This window comes from Crocodylus porosus, unplaced genomic scaffold (assembly GCF_001723895.1).
Source record: "Crocodylus porosus isolate Cpor-Errol unplaced genomic scaffold, CroPor_comp1, whole genome shotgun sequence".
NCBI lineage: Eukaryota > Metazoa > Chordata > Crocodylia > Crocodylidae > Crocodylus > Crocodylus porosus.
The window spans coordinates 137,665,425-137,680,587 of record NW_017728931.1 but is presented as its reverse complement, the minus strand read 5'-3'; the positions used below and the strand labels follow the sequence as shown (position 1 = coordinate 137,680,587).

General features: G+C 46.2%; 1 protein-coding gene across 1 annotated transcript in view; it reads left to right on the top strand.

Annotated features, from left to right (window-relative positions):
• Positions 1-13: 13 nt before the first annotated feature.
• LOC109315821 (store-operated calcium entry regulator STIMATE-like) overlaps positions 14-15,163 on the top strand; it is a 53,627-nt gene continuing 38,477 nt past the window's right edge. The window contains exon 1 of the mRNA XM_019543747.1: positions 14-211. Coding sequence (XP_019399292.1) covers positions 28-211 — 184 coding nt within the window. The 5' untranslated portion in view covers positions 14-27. The remainder of the gene's footprint in view (positions 212-15,163) is intronic.

Below are 15,163 nucleotides of genomic sequence, written 5' to 3'. Positions count from 1 at the left end.
CGCGGGCCGGGTCCGGGCGCAGGCGCGATGGCCGCGTCCCCGCCGCCGGGCTCCACGCGCTCGCTGCTGGTCTTCGTGACGGAGCGGCTCGCGGGCAACCTGAGCCAGGCCGAGCTGAAGCCGCACGGCTGCGACAACGGGGCGCTGATGGACCGGCTGGGCGTGCTGGTGCAGGGGCTGCTGGCGCTCGTGGCCTTCAGCACGCTGATGTGTGAGTGCCGGCCGGCCGGCGCGGTGCGCCCCGTTCTGGGGAGGAACGAAGTGCCCTGGCAGTGGCCCCCGGTGGGAGGTGTGCAGGGAGCTGCCGGCCTAGCTGGCCGCCCGCGTGCGGGGCAGGGCAGAGCTCCCTCGCCCCGCAGTGCCGCAGGGGTTGGGGGGCATGCAGCGGGGGTGGAAGCCCCCCGGTCAGCCCCAGTGCCCCTTCGGCATCCCCCTCTGCGGCCGCGCGTCGCTGCGGGCTGTGGCTGCTGCTCGCCAGGCGGAGCTGGGAGCCCCCCGGCCCCACTGTAATAAGGGTGGCACTAAGGGCCCATCGGGGCAAATAAAATGCAAAGCGGGGATCGGGGGGGGGGGTGAGGGTTAAAGGTTCAAAAGGTGTGCTGTTAGAAACAGCTGAGTGCTTCGTCCTGTGGTGGATTGTTTTGGGCTTTAATGTGCCTTGAAGCGGGCAGGGGCAGGCATTTACACGCACCCAGGCAGTTTTGAATGATGTTCCCTCAAATTAGCCTCAATTTGTCCTGGGTTGGGGTGTTAACTTTGGACTCTGGTACTTTTAAGTGGGTCTGTAAAATCACAGGGTAAACCTCTCTTGTTTTTAGCTACGGATACTTGGGGGAGGGGGCAGGACAATGGGCTGGTAGGTCCCTCGGATCCCAGAATAAAAGGCTTTGTCCTGGAGGAAAATCCAACTGCTCTTGAGCGTTGTGGGCAGCTGCGTGTGCGCTGCAGACGGTGCGAGTGTGTTTTTTAAATGGGGATTCTGTGCGGCTTCCCCAAAGCAGCATTTTTGTGGGGGCTGTGTGTTGTAAAGTGCTATAAGTGAACTTTAACACCTCCCTAGATGCAGAAGTGGGTTGCAAGATGATGTGAAAGGATCATGAACAAATTTTCATAATGAATTCTCCTTTAAAAGAGGAAAAGCATGGCGAAACTAGCTTTTTCCTTGCAGGTTAGTGGAGTGTCAGCTTGCTTGGGGCCTCCCCCTGCCCCACACACTGGGGGGCAGTGGGTCAGGACTGGCCATGGATGTCTGCAAATGGGTCCTGGCACAAAAAAAAAGCTGGGAACTGCCACTCCAGAGATCAGTGATTTGACCATGTTGTCTGTACTGCTTCCAAAAGTTTAAAGCACAGTTTAACTGCAAGAATGAATTGGATGCACTGGATGACACCTGCAATTTTTTTTTTTTTTTTTTTTTTCCCCCCCCTGACTGTCTTTTATTGTAGTGAGCACTTCAGCTGGGACACTTCCATGTTCAGGGGATGGGATCGTCTTTCACTTGGGTTTAACAGGGAGGTGAAATAGCTCCGTGTGTCTTCTGGCTGTCTCTCCCCATTGGTTTCGTGTTGGGTTTTGCAGCAGCCCCGGGAATTCAGAAACCCTGCAGCTTGCTTTCCAAATAGATAAGTGTGTGCAGGCTCCGTGCATGATTGACAAAAGCCTGAAAGGGTGAGCGTGGGGATGTTTGGGGGCACAGGAGCTCGGCTCTCGGCTGCTCTGCCCCTTCAGTAGCAAGGTAAGCGGAGCTTGTACCTGTTCTAGTAGTGGGAAGCACTCCTATTAGATAGATGCAAGTCGTTACGTGATCATGGCAGGAATACCTGGTAGTACTTGACTCTTGCCTAAAGAGTGCTGTGTCCAGGAGCTGGCCACTTGAAAGCACAGTAGATTTGAAGCCAGCTATAACCCTAGATCCAGTGGAGCAAAAGGCAACAAAAAAAATTCTGCTTCTTCTAAGGAGTTGTGGCACAGGTTGGCAATAGCTACGGCTTGGGGATTTATTGCCAGTGCTGCACGGTGGATTTGAGCTGTTCTTGAATGACTCGCCCCAAATGCTCAATTTAAATACCTAGCTGACGAGGCTATGGTAGCGCCTCGGTGAATGCGTATTAAATCTACGGCAGAGTGGGTTGAAGTTGCCCTTTGCTTGTTAAGATTGTTGCTTCAAATCCTAATTTGACTGTAATCAAGGCAAACAAAGTCATGGCTGTAATCTGTTAATGAAGATGGTCTGTGCTACTGTGAGCAATTACTCAGTCATTTATAAAATGTTAATGAAGTGGGAAGGGTAATGATTAAAAGGTAATTCATCATGGGTTTATGGGAGAGAGGAGTGGGAAAATAAAGCCAACAGATTGGCCTGGCAACAAATACAATGCTATTTTTAATTTAGAATTGTATATTCTACATTATGTGACATAAGTCATCTAGCCTTGGAATAGTATCAATTAAGTGCCTGGAGCCTTTAAATACAGAGTTAGTGTTTTTTATACAAAGAAAAAATGAAATGCGAATTGAGGTATGGAAGTTTATGGTTAGAAACACTGGGCCAGCAGCTTAGTAACAGAGAGAAGTTAGTGGGTTTAAATCCCTTTCCAATTTGAGTTGCAGGACTACTAGGAAGGGTTGTGGTATAAGGAGCTAAATGAGCCAGAGGGGGTAAAGTGTGGGTCAGAGCAGTGAGGCTTGACCTGAATACCTAGGCTCTATTTTTGGCTGTGCCAGTGTTTTTCTTGGGCAAGTCCTATATCACCTCTGTATCCATCTCCCTCCCCCTAGCCCTGCCACCCCATTTAGCCTGTTGTGTTGGGCTAAGGGTCACAAAGGGATCATAATACACCTGTGATTACATTGGTACCATACCCAGTGCAATAGGAGGAAGTATGGGAGGAAAATATTTATCCTTTATGGAGGTTGGGGTGGTAAAGGGATGTGGAGCAGCTGTGGGTGGCGTAGGGTGGGTGACTTGAATTTTAGGGGGAGGCTTGTTCTGTTAACACAATCTTCTAATATTTTACCATTTAAAATTATTTGTTGTCTTGCACTGAGATCAGTGCTGGTAACTGGGTAACAAGGTTGTGAGTCGACTAGAAGCAGTGAATCCAATCTGAACATGTTTATTTTAAGTGGGATAATCTTGGATCTGTTCCCCTCAAGAGGAGAGGCTGAACTGATGGTTTTAAGGTGGTTTCACTATGGCTAGCAACAGAAGTTGCACGCTAACCGATTTATAAGTGATTGGAAATGGGTTTAAATGTATAATGCAACAGAAATTCACTGCACATTTAACCGCTTTCAAAATGGCCTGAACCGGTTTAAGATAAACCTGGATGGATGTGGTATCAGACTTAACTGATTTAGGGGAAATCAGTTATTGACCTTCTGTACCAGATCGGCTCCAGATTCATGTTAACTCAGTCCCCCAGCATCCCAGGATGCTTTGCACTCCCCCTCCCATGGGTGAGCAGACTAGCTTTAGCCCAAGCTGTCTGCTTCTGTGGAGCAGGGAGGTGTGCTCTTGCGCTCCCTGGCTTCTGGCCTGGGCCACTGCAGGCATGTGGCTGCTTTTGCAGAATCAAAAGTGAATGTCTGTTCACTTACTTATCGGCTCAATCTATGCAGCTCGGACTAACCTGTGAAGATTGAATCGATTCAGCCTTTAGGGTTTTTGTCTATCTGTACTTGGTCTACAAGTCATTGCAAGAGGAAACAACATGGGAAAGAAGGATCATTTGATCTCGGCAGTATTCCTGCCCAAAGTGGGGGGGTGGGGGGGTGGAGTTGGACTTGATCTTTTGAGATCCCTTCCAGCCCTTGATTTCTATGATGTTTTCATCTTGGGCACCAGGCCACCCACTGAAGCACAGGCTAGTTTGACTGTCTGGTGATCCTGAAGTGTATTAGTGACTTGGGTGCTGTGAGAGCAGCGGAGTCTGCTGTGCTAGAAGAATGGGCTTTACAGAGCTCTGTGCAAAAGCTATGAAAACAAAGGTATCTTTGGATAAAGTAGGACAAGATGAGCCAGACCAGTGAGGGGTCGCTCCAAACCAAAGGGAAGGGATGATCTCTGAAACGAGATGTGAGCAGCTGAAATGTAAACTTGTCCTGCTCAGATTCCTATGGTATCTGAAGCCTTTACTTGCCTGCCACTGCTCAGCAGAGATGGAGTAACAGTAACCCCTTTTGCCAGATGGGTCGGTTGCATTGGAAGAGCTGCGGGGAAGGTCTGTGGGCAGATCTTTGTAACATGGACTAGGACTAAAGCTGTAGAGCAAATTGCCAAATGGGGACCTAGGGCAAATGTGCTTGAAATCCTAAGCTGCTTATTTTGGGAGCTTTTACGGAGGCAAATCTGCAGCCAGAGTGGCAGTAAGGGGCAACTCATTTCCATTTGGGTGACGACGCTGGTTTCATGTGAATTCTTCTCCCAGTCAGAACGGGAAAGATGCCATCCCATGGGCTTGAGGTTGCCTGAGCATTACTGTCATCCATAGGTATGGTGTCGCTTAAGGCAGCTGGAATACAAAACTTTAAACCATGGCCAAACAAAGTTGTTGAAGGCAGATGTACACATTTGGGCAGCACTGAAAAGGTGGTGGGGGAGCATAGCAGCAACTCCAACTTTGAGGGCCACTTTGTGATATAGATTTGCAAATGCTAATGGCTAATACCATTATCGCATCTGAGGAAGCTTTAAACGTATTTTTGTCTTTGATTTTTCATAAAGGTGAAAAGAAACAGCATTTCACAGTTGTTTTGATTGTAGAGGCCAAATAATCAGGAGGGGAGTTCTGGGAGCAGCTGCAGCGAAGAGGGAAATGCAGCTTTTTTGCAAGTGATTTTTCCATGCAGGACTTCTTTGGGCTTTGACCAGAATAGCCATTGTGTCTATGGCTTGAGTTTCAAATATGCAGTCTACTTGCTGCCCCCTCCTTGCCCCTAGCCTTAACTTGAAATAATAAATTGGGGACTTCTGGAGGGTTCTCTGTGCATCCTGGTGGAGACCTGAATTATTTGTGTAGTTTTTTGTTTTTTGTGTTGGTTTTTTTTTTTTTTCCCTTTCCCCCTCCCCCTCCCTCCATCCCTATTCTAAGCCTGGCTTTTGAAAAGGTCTTGGTGCCCTCTGGGGTGGTGTTAACAAGGGGTCATACCAGCACCGCCTTCAACACATCACTGCTACTGGCTGAGGCTGACTTCTGTATATGCAAGAACTTAAGGACAAGCTTCAGAGGCTAGTGCTACAGCAGGTGGCAAGATGGTGATCCTAAGCAGGGCTGGTGGTGATGCTTAATTTTACTTAATACTTCCTCCTTTAGGAGACTGGTTTTAGTCGCTAATAACATTGTCAGACTTGAAGCATTTGGGCTGCCATTTTCCATACTTGGGCTAGGGACAGAAATTGTGCACCAGCCAGTGTAAGTGATGGGGAAACGGGTTCAAATCTAATGCAACAGCATGGGTTTAAGGTAGACTTGGATGGATGTAGCTTCAGACTTAACTGATTTAGGTTAAATTGGTTTATTGATCTTCTGTGTCACATCCTATCCAGATTCAAATCACCTTACAGTCCCCCCAGCATCCCAGGGTGCTTTGAATCTCCCCTAAAGAGTTGCAGGGTAAGTGGGCTAGCTTTGGCCCAAGTTGTTGTTCCAGGTGGGCAGGGAGAAGGCCCTAGCATCCCCCCCACACCCCCCTTTGCCCCCGGCTTCTGCCTGGGCCCCTGTGAGCATGTGGCTGCACTTCTGGAATCAAAAGTGAATGTCTGCTCACTTGCTCATCAGTTTAGACCAACCTGCAGCTACTGAATCGATTCAGGCTTTTTGACGGTCTGTACTTGGCCTTGGTGTCTGCCACAGGATGAATTGGAAGCAACTTCTCTCATGGTGGTAGAAATCTGTGCAGAATAGGAATACCACAAACCTCATCTGCCATTGTATGGCCAGCCGGCTGGCTTGGTGCATGGACACCGACCTACCTCTTGCAATGAATCCTGCATGCATGCAAGCAGAGTTGCACTTGGGATACCTGTCTTCCCCAGCAAGATGCAGTTAGCTGTTTGCTAGGAAGTACGTGGAAACACCAGAACTTCTGAGGCGAGCAGATCTCAGCTGCTTTGAGCGAGGCTGCCATAGGAAAAGGAATTGCTTTAGTCGTAAGACTGGTTCACAAGAATCCAATTCTCAGCTGTCTGGTGGAAACACAGACTTCAGGTTTGGTACAGCTATTTGAAGCACCTAGGGACTTGAGGTGTACCTCCGTAACTCTTGTGAACCAAGTGGCACCCAATTTCAAAAAGCTAATTTATATATTACAGTGCTGATCTCTTTGCACAGAGGCTAGGCAGTCGGGGGGTGAGGGGGATCATCCAGATGAGCAGAAAAGCCAGGCTCAGGCTTGTCCCCATCTCCTTGCAACTCTTCTCACACCTTTTGTAGCACCCTTCAAAGGATCTGGCAGCACCCCAGAGTACTCAGTCACCCTGGTTGAGAACCGCTGCTCTAGACCCAGGGCTGAGATTTATTTGGCTTTTTCCTGCTGTACTGGAAATACTTAGCATCATACTTTTGGGTTAAAATACCTTGCCTCTTAACCTACTTGTTTCTCTTTCTGGAGAGGGGATAAGAACATGTGATAGATGTTGCTTAATTAATAACTGCTCACTAGTAATAGTGCGTCGTATGGGAATACACAAGGAAAGCAGACCTATTCCACAGGTTCTTTGAGATGCAGATTTCTTGACCTGGGGGTATAAAACAGGAACTTTCTTCTTCCTTTGTCATGCAAGTCTGAACATGGATTTTTCAGTCACTAAAGTTAAATGCTAGTACTTTGTCCCATGCACAGTACCGTTTGTACAGCTGTTGAGGCAGGACCTTGCTAAATAGCTTAGGTGCAGGTTAAGTTTACACGTACGGAGCTGTCTGCTTTTCTTTTTTTCATTTAGGTCTTTAAATTTGTGCTGACATCTTTTGAGTACTAGCCTACAAACTTTAAATGTAAAGCAGGTGGGCTTCTAAATTCAGCAGGAAGCTTCTGAGAAACCTAAGCAATATTTAGCTAGCACCAAAACTACCTGAGGCTGCTGATGCCCAAGACCAGAACTGCAAGTTGTTGACTTTAACAGTTTTTTGGGAACAGTCATGTCTGCGCATAGAAGCAAAATGAGGAACATGATTTAAAAATTGCTTATCATCCTAAATCTTAAGGATGCTCTTGCTGTAACTGCACAACATCTGCTTGGTACTTTCCCACCCTCTCCTGCCTGGCTTCCTGCTATGAGATTTTTGACAGGCAACTTTAACCTACTGTATTTTCTTGCATACTATATCTCCTGAAATATAATAGGCACCTCTTTTTCCAAAAAAAAAAGAAAAGAAGAAAAAAATTTTTTCCTTGAAGTAAGAAACAGAGTAGGGAGCGGAGTCTGCTCATTGCTCTGTGCGTTGCATGCACACTTTGCTTTCACTTCTGCTATAACCAGCAGAAACTGAAGTGTGCATTACATACAAGAAATGCAATAAGAACCATGTCTAGCAACTTCTTCTGGTGGTGGTGGGGAAAAGTGTAGGGTTTTTTTGTATGCAAGATTTGGCCAACCCAGCTGGGTCACTAACTTACCTTGCCTCAATTTTAGTTCTTTTCTGAACGGGGCAGATTTTGGTCATGTCAGCTAATTTTTCCAAAATCTTGGGTTGTAAAACCCCACTGGCTAAAGCTCCCTTGGGATTTTGATGCACTAAGTAGTTGGCACTGGGTAAAAAGGAGTAGGGATTTACTGTGAGCTGCTCTGGAGTAACTGCATTGTGTGCCTGCTTTGATCCATGGTAGGTAAAAGCTACCCCATGGTAGGTTTAGCACATGTCCCATCAGCCTTCTTTCATTGAGGGCTAAGCTGGTGCACTTTAGCTGCTTGTTGCCAGTTGATTTCATGTCCTCTTACCTCCTTAGCATCTGAAACTTTAGCTTACAAAAGCTCATGCCTCTCTGAACAAGGTGGTGTATGGGTCCTGCCCTGCCGCCTTCCTCTTTACTTCATGGGAATTAGTCTATGCACCCATACTTTCAGCAGCTGGAATGCAAAATTGTAATGGGGGGGACGGGCTTTGAGAGATTGGAAAAGGGATATGGGTAGTACGCAGGAGGAGCGCTGATGAAAAAGCATTGAGAAGTTGTGTCCTCTGCACTGCTGTTGTATCGGTGTGTTGTCTGGCTTAATGAGCCTTCTAGCGGGAGGAAAAAAGATCTTTGGCAGTCTTCACCCAGTGTTACCATCTCCTGCCGTTTTATTAGGAAACTTGTGACTTCAAAAGCCCCAGCATCTGAATTTCTGAGATGTGTAGGAGAATCTCTGCCTTTTGTGAATCCTCCTAGCCCTTCTGGTAAGGAGGAAAGTGAGAAAATCTGACCCAAGGGCACACAGTGTTGACTTAGAAGGCAAACACCCCTGTCGTGTAGTATTAAATATTTTTGAAGCTTTGGGGTTGCCCCTGCTTACCATTTAGTCCAAGATTAAGTCCTGAGGTTCTCTCGAGATCTCTTCTAATCTTTGTGGATTGTATGACGAGTTTAGGAGGCCTGGGTTCAGGTCTGGTCTGGGTGAGATTTGGTGCAGCAGTAGGAAGTCGCTTGCCTTGTCCTAACCTATGGATGAAAACTAACGGAAAGCAAATATTGCTTTCTGAGCTGCTGGATGCTGAAGGTGTGAACTTCATAATGATCACATGAAAGTTGGCTGCTATGGGCATGGGCCCAGTGGGGTGAGGATAGCTAGCAGTCTAAAACTGCATGTTATCTGATAAATATCCTAGGTGGTAGTTCTAAATCACCTTCTGAGAAACTAGATGTGCACCTCTTAAACTAAGTAAGATGGAGAGAGCACAAGCTTTTGTGAGCCAAAGTCCACTTTGTATGAGTTAAGTGAATTTTGAATACTTGTGCTGGCTGTATTACTGGGTCTGTAAAAGGTGCACATCTACCCTGCCTTCTGACTGATTTGCAGACTGATGTGATCTGGTTCCAGCTTTTTGCAAGCTGCCACTTGAGCCTTGAGCTTCAGGGACAAAACAGTTCTGTGTTGATGGCCCACTTGATCCCTGGCCTCTTGTGGGAGGGTCTGGAAGAGGACCGAGTGTATTTTTGGACACTTGGGATGGTAGTAAGAACTACTCCACAAACTTAATATAGACTAGGGTAGTTTGTCAGGCTGGGATGACTCTTGAGGAGTGCAGGCAGAACTTTTTTTTTTTTCTTTTAAATCAGGAGAGAAAAAGACCCTTATCGTAGACTTGCATTACTTGCTGATTAGTGTGAAAATGAGACTTGAATTGGACATTACTTGCAGCTGCTTTAGTTCATGTGTGGTGGTTAATGGTGGTTGATGACACTGACACTGTCCCCATCTTACAGGCGGAAAAGCAAGGTGCTTGAGTGGAATGACTTGCTTTGAGGCTACCCAGTGGGGCAGAGCCAGAAATAGAGCCAGGATCGCTGCCCTTGCTACAAGGCCATGCTGCCTCCCAGTATTATCTTGGGCTCATGTCGGGTCAAGCTATTCCTCTTTGACTTGGACTTGCACATTCTAGATTAACTATCCTGCTTTCTATAACTAAAATGCTGGCATAATGCCGCACTCTGATAGAGCCTTTTCTGTACAGGTAAATGCTTTGTGCCACTTACATGGGAGCATTTTCTGGGCCTGTAGTTGATGCAAATAAATCTGGTTAAGAGCTCAGTCTTTAGTAATGGGTAAAGAAGCCATAGTTCCCCTTCAGGGAGCAATTTTCAATATTCAAAGTTGCATCAGGGTTTTTGGAGGGGTTTGTCTTTTTGGAGCAGTTCGAATGCACAGAAAGAGATGCGCGGAGATGTCACCTGCTTTCAATGAACAAATGTCTGGCCCTTTCCTAAGCAAATATATCTGGTTTTGCTCAAACCCTTGTCCTCCTGTTCTAACCGCAGTATCTCAAACTTGGCAAACAACTAGTTTTACTTATTTGCTAATTAATCACCAAGACAAAACCCCTGTTTTGAATATCAGTTGAGCCAGTCTGAAGTACATTAGTCTCCTATCGTAAACTAGTACAAGGGGAATGTGTAAAGGGTACAACATAATTCGCAAACAAGGAACTTGGGCCGTAATACTTCTTGAGTACCTGTTAGATACAAATATTACTTTAACTCGTACTTTTTCTGAGCTACACTATTCTAGCTCACTTAAATATAGGCACCATCGGTGACAATGGTCTTTGTAACTGGCCCGATCTGTTAGACTGACAGCAGATGTACGCCACGAGCCTTGCTCGCTCGGGCATGCTTGATCTCGAGAGTGCCGCGCTCCTCGGCCGCTTCAGACAGCTGTTCTGTCTTCTCTCCCATTGTTTCTCGGACCACGCCGTCTGGGTCACTGCATGTTCAGACTAGCAATAATGTGAACCCCAGCACGCTGGCCTGTGTATCCTGCCAGTTGACTGCTTCCTCTCTGGGGCCTGGAAGATGAATCCTGTCTGGGGGAAAAACCTGTGTTTGGCGATAGGCATGCAGTGTAGTCTCCAGCTATATATAAATAGCCTCAGCTTCCTCTAATGCAGTTGGCTTCATAAACTGTGCTCCGGAAGGGAAGAAGATGCCCTTTTCCTTTATACAGTTTAATAGCCCAGCTGGCTAACGAGAGATTCATAGGTTTTTGGGGGGCTGGAAGGGACCTCGGAAGATCATCGGGTTCAGCCCCCTGCCCCAAGCAGGAAAGCTAGCTGGGGGCCAGGTGAGCCCAGCAAGGTAGCTTTCCAGCATTGATGTGTGAATACCTTATTGCCTTGGGCAGAGGATCCATCTGACTTTAAACCACATCAGGTTCTTAAATCCCTCCTGAACTAGGCTGGATTTGGCCCAGGTTCACTTGTCACGGGCAGCTAAAATAGTGGCTGGCCCCTTTTTTTCAAATCACTAGTGTAAATGGGGTGACCCCATTTCAAGAGGGAGTAAAATGCAGATCAGATGGCATAGAGGCTTTACTCTGCCTGCAGTGCCAGAGGTGGCATATGGTGAGGATCTGCTTGACTTCAGTGTAGCTAATCTCTTCTCTACAGTAGAAGCCCATCTACATGGCTGCTTTGAACACCTTCCTTGCATGTTTTCTGAGCACTGGAGGGTGCTACAATAATCCTTCACTGTGGTACAGCCTTGTTTGCCAGTGGATTTCAAACTGCTTTACGAAGGAAATAGTTTCCCCACCTGCAAAATCCTATTATCCTAAGATGGAGAAAGCAAAGCGGGTTGCAGCAGGTCACCCAGCAGCACGGCTAGGAATAGAAGAGTCTGCATCCCACCGCAGCATCTGTGTGGTGCTGCCTCAACATGACCAATACTGGGACTTCCCCAGGTGAATGAGACTGGAGCGTATGGAGTAGGGGCATGAAAAGTTAAGTGAACATGGTCTTATTGTAGTCTTCATCCGTTACCTAGTATATTTTTCTAAATCTACCTCCAAGCTGGAGGAGAGGCTGGGAACTTGTCTCATCTTGCGTAGTACACAGCAGGCTGATGTGAATAAACACTTACTGTTGGGTCATGCTATAGCTTTCTGCAAAGGGTTAAACTGGCAATGTGTTGCTGCTGGTTAGGCAAGTATTAAAATTTTATCTAATTTATTAAAATTAAGTTTTAATAAGTACTTAAACCCCCCCCCCCCCCCCACAAAAAACAAACCAAAAAACCCAAACTAACCCATCATACAGTAGCAAGATACTAAATGACATACAGAAAGCTGGCAGCTTGGTGTTATGGATTCAACAACAAGGTGAGCTGGCATTAAATTTATGGGTGACACCCAGTATTGAGTGTGACATTACAGACTTATCACACCTCCAAAATGATTGGTTTCATTGACCTTTTGGTACCTGTCCAGTCCTCAACAAGTAAACCATGCATGTGTATGATGTTTATTTGCATAATTTCCGGTATCGCCTAGCAACTTTTATTGCTTTTTTTTTTTTTTTTTTTTTTAATATACCTGGGAAAGGAATATGTTTGCCTTCTATGATCAGATATCAGGTAGAGCTTTTAAGAATATTTGTCTTGGGGCTCCAGTGTGTATTGTATCAAATATTATTATCTTTAGGGACCTATCAAGTTCATGGTGGAAGTGGGCTGCATAACAGCCCCCTTAATCTTGCAGGTTCCCCCCCCCCACCACCACCACCACCACGCCCCACCACTTGCTCCTGATCAGCAGGGAGGTGGAAAAAAATGTGACTTGGTCAAATATTTGTGGGGGGGTGTCCTGTCTGTCTTACGATACACATTGGGGTAATTGCAATTATTTTTTTGTGTCAAATGTTCACACGTGTGTGTACATTTGACACAATACACATTGGGGTAATTGCAATTGTATATTTTTGCAAGGATAGAAACCCTAAACCATGTGGGTTATGGGGTTTTCTTTTCTTGTTTGCTTGCAGTTACCCAATGTGCATCATGTCCAATGTTAACATGTACACATGCATGCGGTGGAGCTTCTCTGCCAATTGGCAGCATGTGGGGTGTACTGGTGAACCTGCAAAATAGATATAATAGCTAATCCAAGTCAGTAAAATTTATTTTTGTGTGTGTGTAAAGTTTATATACACAAAGTACACACAGAGCTGTGTCTGTTTTGCATGTAACTTTTCTAATTCAGTGTCTATTTTGGTCCCGTAGAACCAATCTCCAGGAAACTACTTCTGACAAAGGGCCTGTTCAGAGACTTGCCTCTCTTCACCCAACAGTGTCTGAAATTTTCAAAGTACACACAATGCTTATTGTCTTCAGTTAAACCGGAAAGGCTGGGGTGTAGCTTGCTTTCCTTTGTGCCCCTTCCCTCTTTGGAGCCCAGTGCTCCTTGTTCAGATCTTGCTCCATTTCCTTCCCTTTTGCTTAGGTGTGGCACTAGTTTATTCTAGGTACGCAGTGTACTGTCTTGAGTACAAGAGAATCCAAATGCAGAACAGGCTGTTGTTCACTAACAATGAAGCTGTTCATATAGGACTTCTAACAAAAGCAAGTCTTTGGTTGCAAACAGAGGTCATATTTAGCCCAGGGTACACGCTTGTTCCCAGGTCAAAGTGCAAGCATGTCTCTTGTCCTGGGATAAATGCAAAAAAAAAAACCAACAAAAAAAAAAATTAAAAAATCCTAGATAAGAAATGGTAACAGTTTATCCTGGGATATTGCCAAGTGTCTGTATGGTTAACCCAGGACTGCATTATTAAATCAGTAGCAGACAAGCAGCCCTACCTTCAGCCACTTGCTAAACCCTGATTAGAAGGGCATTGTGTGCCAATCCTAGGATACTTTTGTTGCAGGACAAGCACGGGCAAAAGGTTTATCCAGGGACAAATGTGACCCCTCTTCCTAGCCTGAGAGAGTCATAGGTCCTGCCGGTGGATGGCAGTGCTCCTCTCCACCCTGCCTTGGATGCTGAGTAGATCTTACCAGGTTAATCTAGAGAGAGAGAGAGAGAGAGAGGATATTGGTACCTTGTTCCTAATGAGTTTGCTAAGTTTGCAGCTGGGAAGGCTCTTGTTCAAGTGAAAGGAAACTAGTCTCTTCTGTGGTCACTCTTAACACTGTTCCAGCATCTGGCTGGCTACAGATTTAAATGGTCCCTCCTCTCTTCTTTTCCTTTTGGTACTTCTACCACTTAAATTCCCCTTGGAAAATATATATATGTGTATTATTATTATTATTATTATTATTATTTTTTTATTTTTGGTGGGTTCATGATCAGCAGTCCCTGGATATGAGGATGGCAGTCTTCCAGGAAATGGGGAAATCAGTGAGTCTGTAGCTGCCTGGGGAGACCAGCTGGAGATCACACATTCACCTGCAGATGCAGCAAAGTTTGAGGGGCAAGGGGGTGTGTGTGTGATCTCTCCACCCCCATCGTGGGATGAGTTTACTTTAGCTGATCTATGCCACTGGGGGCAACAAGGCACTGTGGTGTATGATTGATTCAGTGCTTGAGTAGTGACCTGGGTATTGATGCCAGTGTTGTGTTATGCAAGGCCTTGGATCTCTTTTGGCCTGGTAACCATTGGTTAGTTGGGAGTATAGGTCTTGTTTTGGGAGCCAGTCAGCAGGCATCCTTATGACTGGATCCTGGCTTTCTCTGATTTTATTTAAAAAACAAAAAAACCCCAAAAACCAAAACCCCAAATCCACATTTTTTGTGATTTAAAACAAAACACCACTAAGATAGGTGGATAATATCAGTTGTAAATCTATCAGTAAAACATTTTGTTCAATTTTGAAGCACTTTAGACTGAGGTACTGTTAGGCTTCCAAATGAATGCTAAATGCCTGTCTATTTTGGTGTTTGATTTTTGGCTTTATCATGGATCATCAAAGCCCCGTTAGCTTGCCAGGATGTGGGTTGAGCTGCAGCTGTCCCTGCCCTCCACTGCTTTGTGGCACTGATGCCAGCGTCTCTCACTTCTGACCTGCAGCCCCCTATTCCCACCGCAACCCTGCCGGAGGGGGCAGGTACTGATGCCAATACTTTCTGCCAAAGGCTGCAGGAGGCAAAGTGGGTCTGAGCCAGCCCTGGCTGGTCTCAAATTCCCAGGCTCTACCCTGTCCCCCCCACCCCCCCCACGGGACAAGGCTTAATGTTTCCTGCCCTTGCAGACGGCTCCTTGCAGGCTGGCAGAGCTCCAGCCTGCAGAGACCGTTTGCAAAAGGGGAAACCTGTAGTTTCCCACTTTCAAGGGGGAAATCCACATTTTTCCACACAAAGGATCCCTGTGTATGTCTTGTCTTGTCCAATGGAGCTGGTACTGTATAAACATGCTGGTGGTCTCTGCTCGAGCCAGAAGACTAACATTTGTGTTTTAACCCACAAACGGTGCTCCTTGAAAAATAGAGCATAGACAAGTCTGAGCCATGAAGTTAGGATTCGGATCTCTGGTTGGCCTCACCTTTGCCAACCTGGTTTGCAGTATCTGAAGGCTGGGTTTAAACAGCAAAGACTGAGACGGGCTAATCAAGTTTTTAGCAGTGCTGTCTACAAAGTTAGCTTAAGATGAGGGGGAGGAGGGAGGTTGTGGTTCGGTTTGGCGGGGGGGAAGGAGGACTGAGGTTTGTTGTGTGTGTGTTTTGTTGTTGTTGTTGGTTTGTTGGTTTGTTTGTT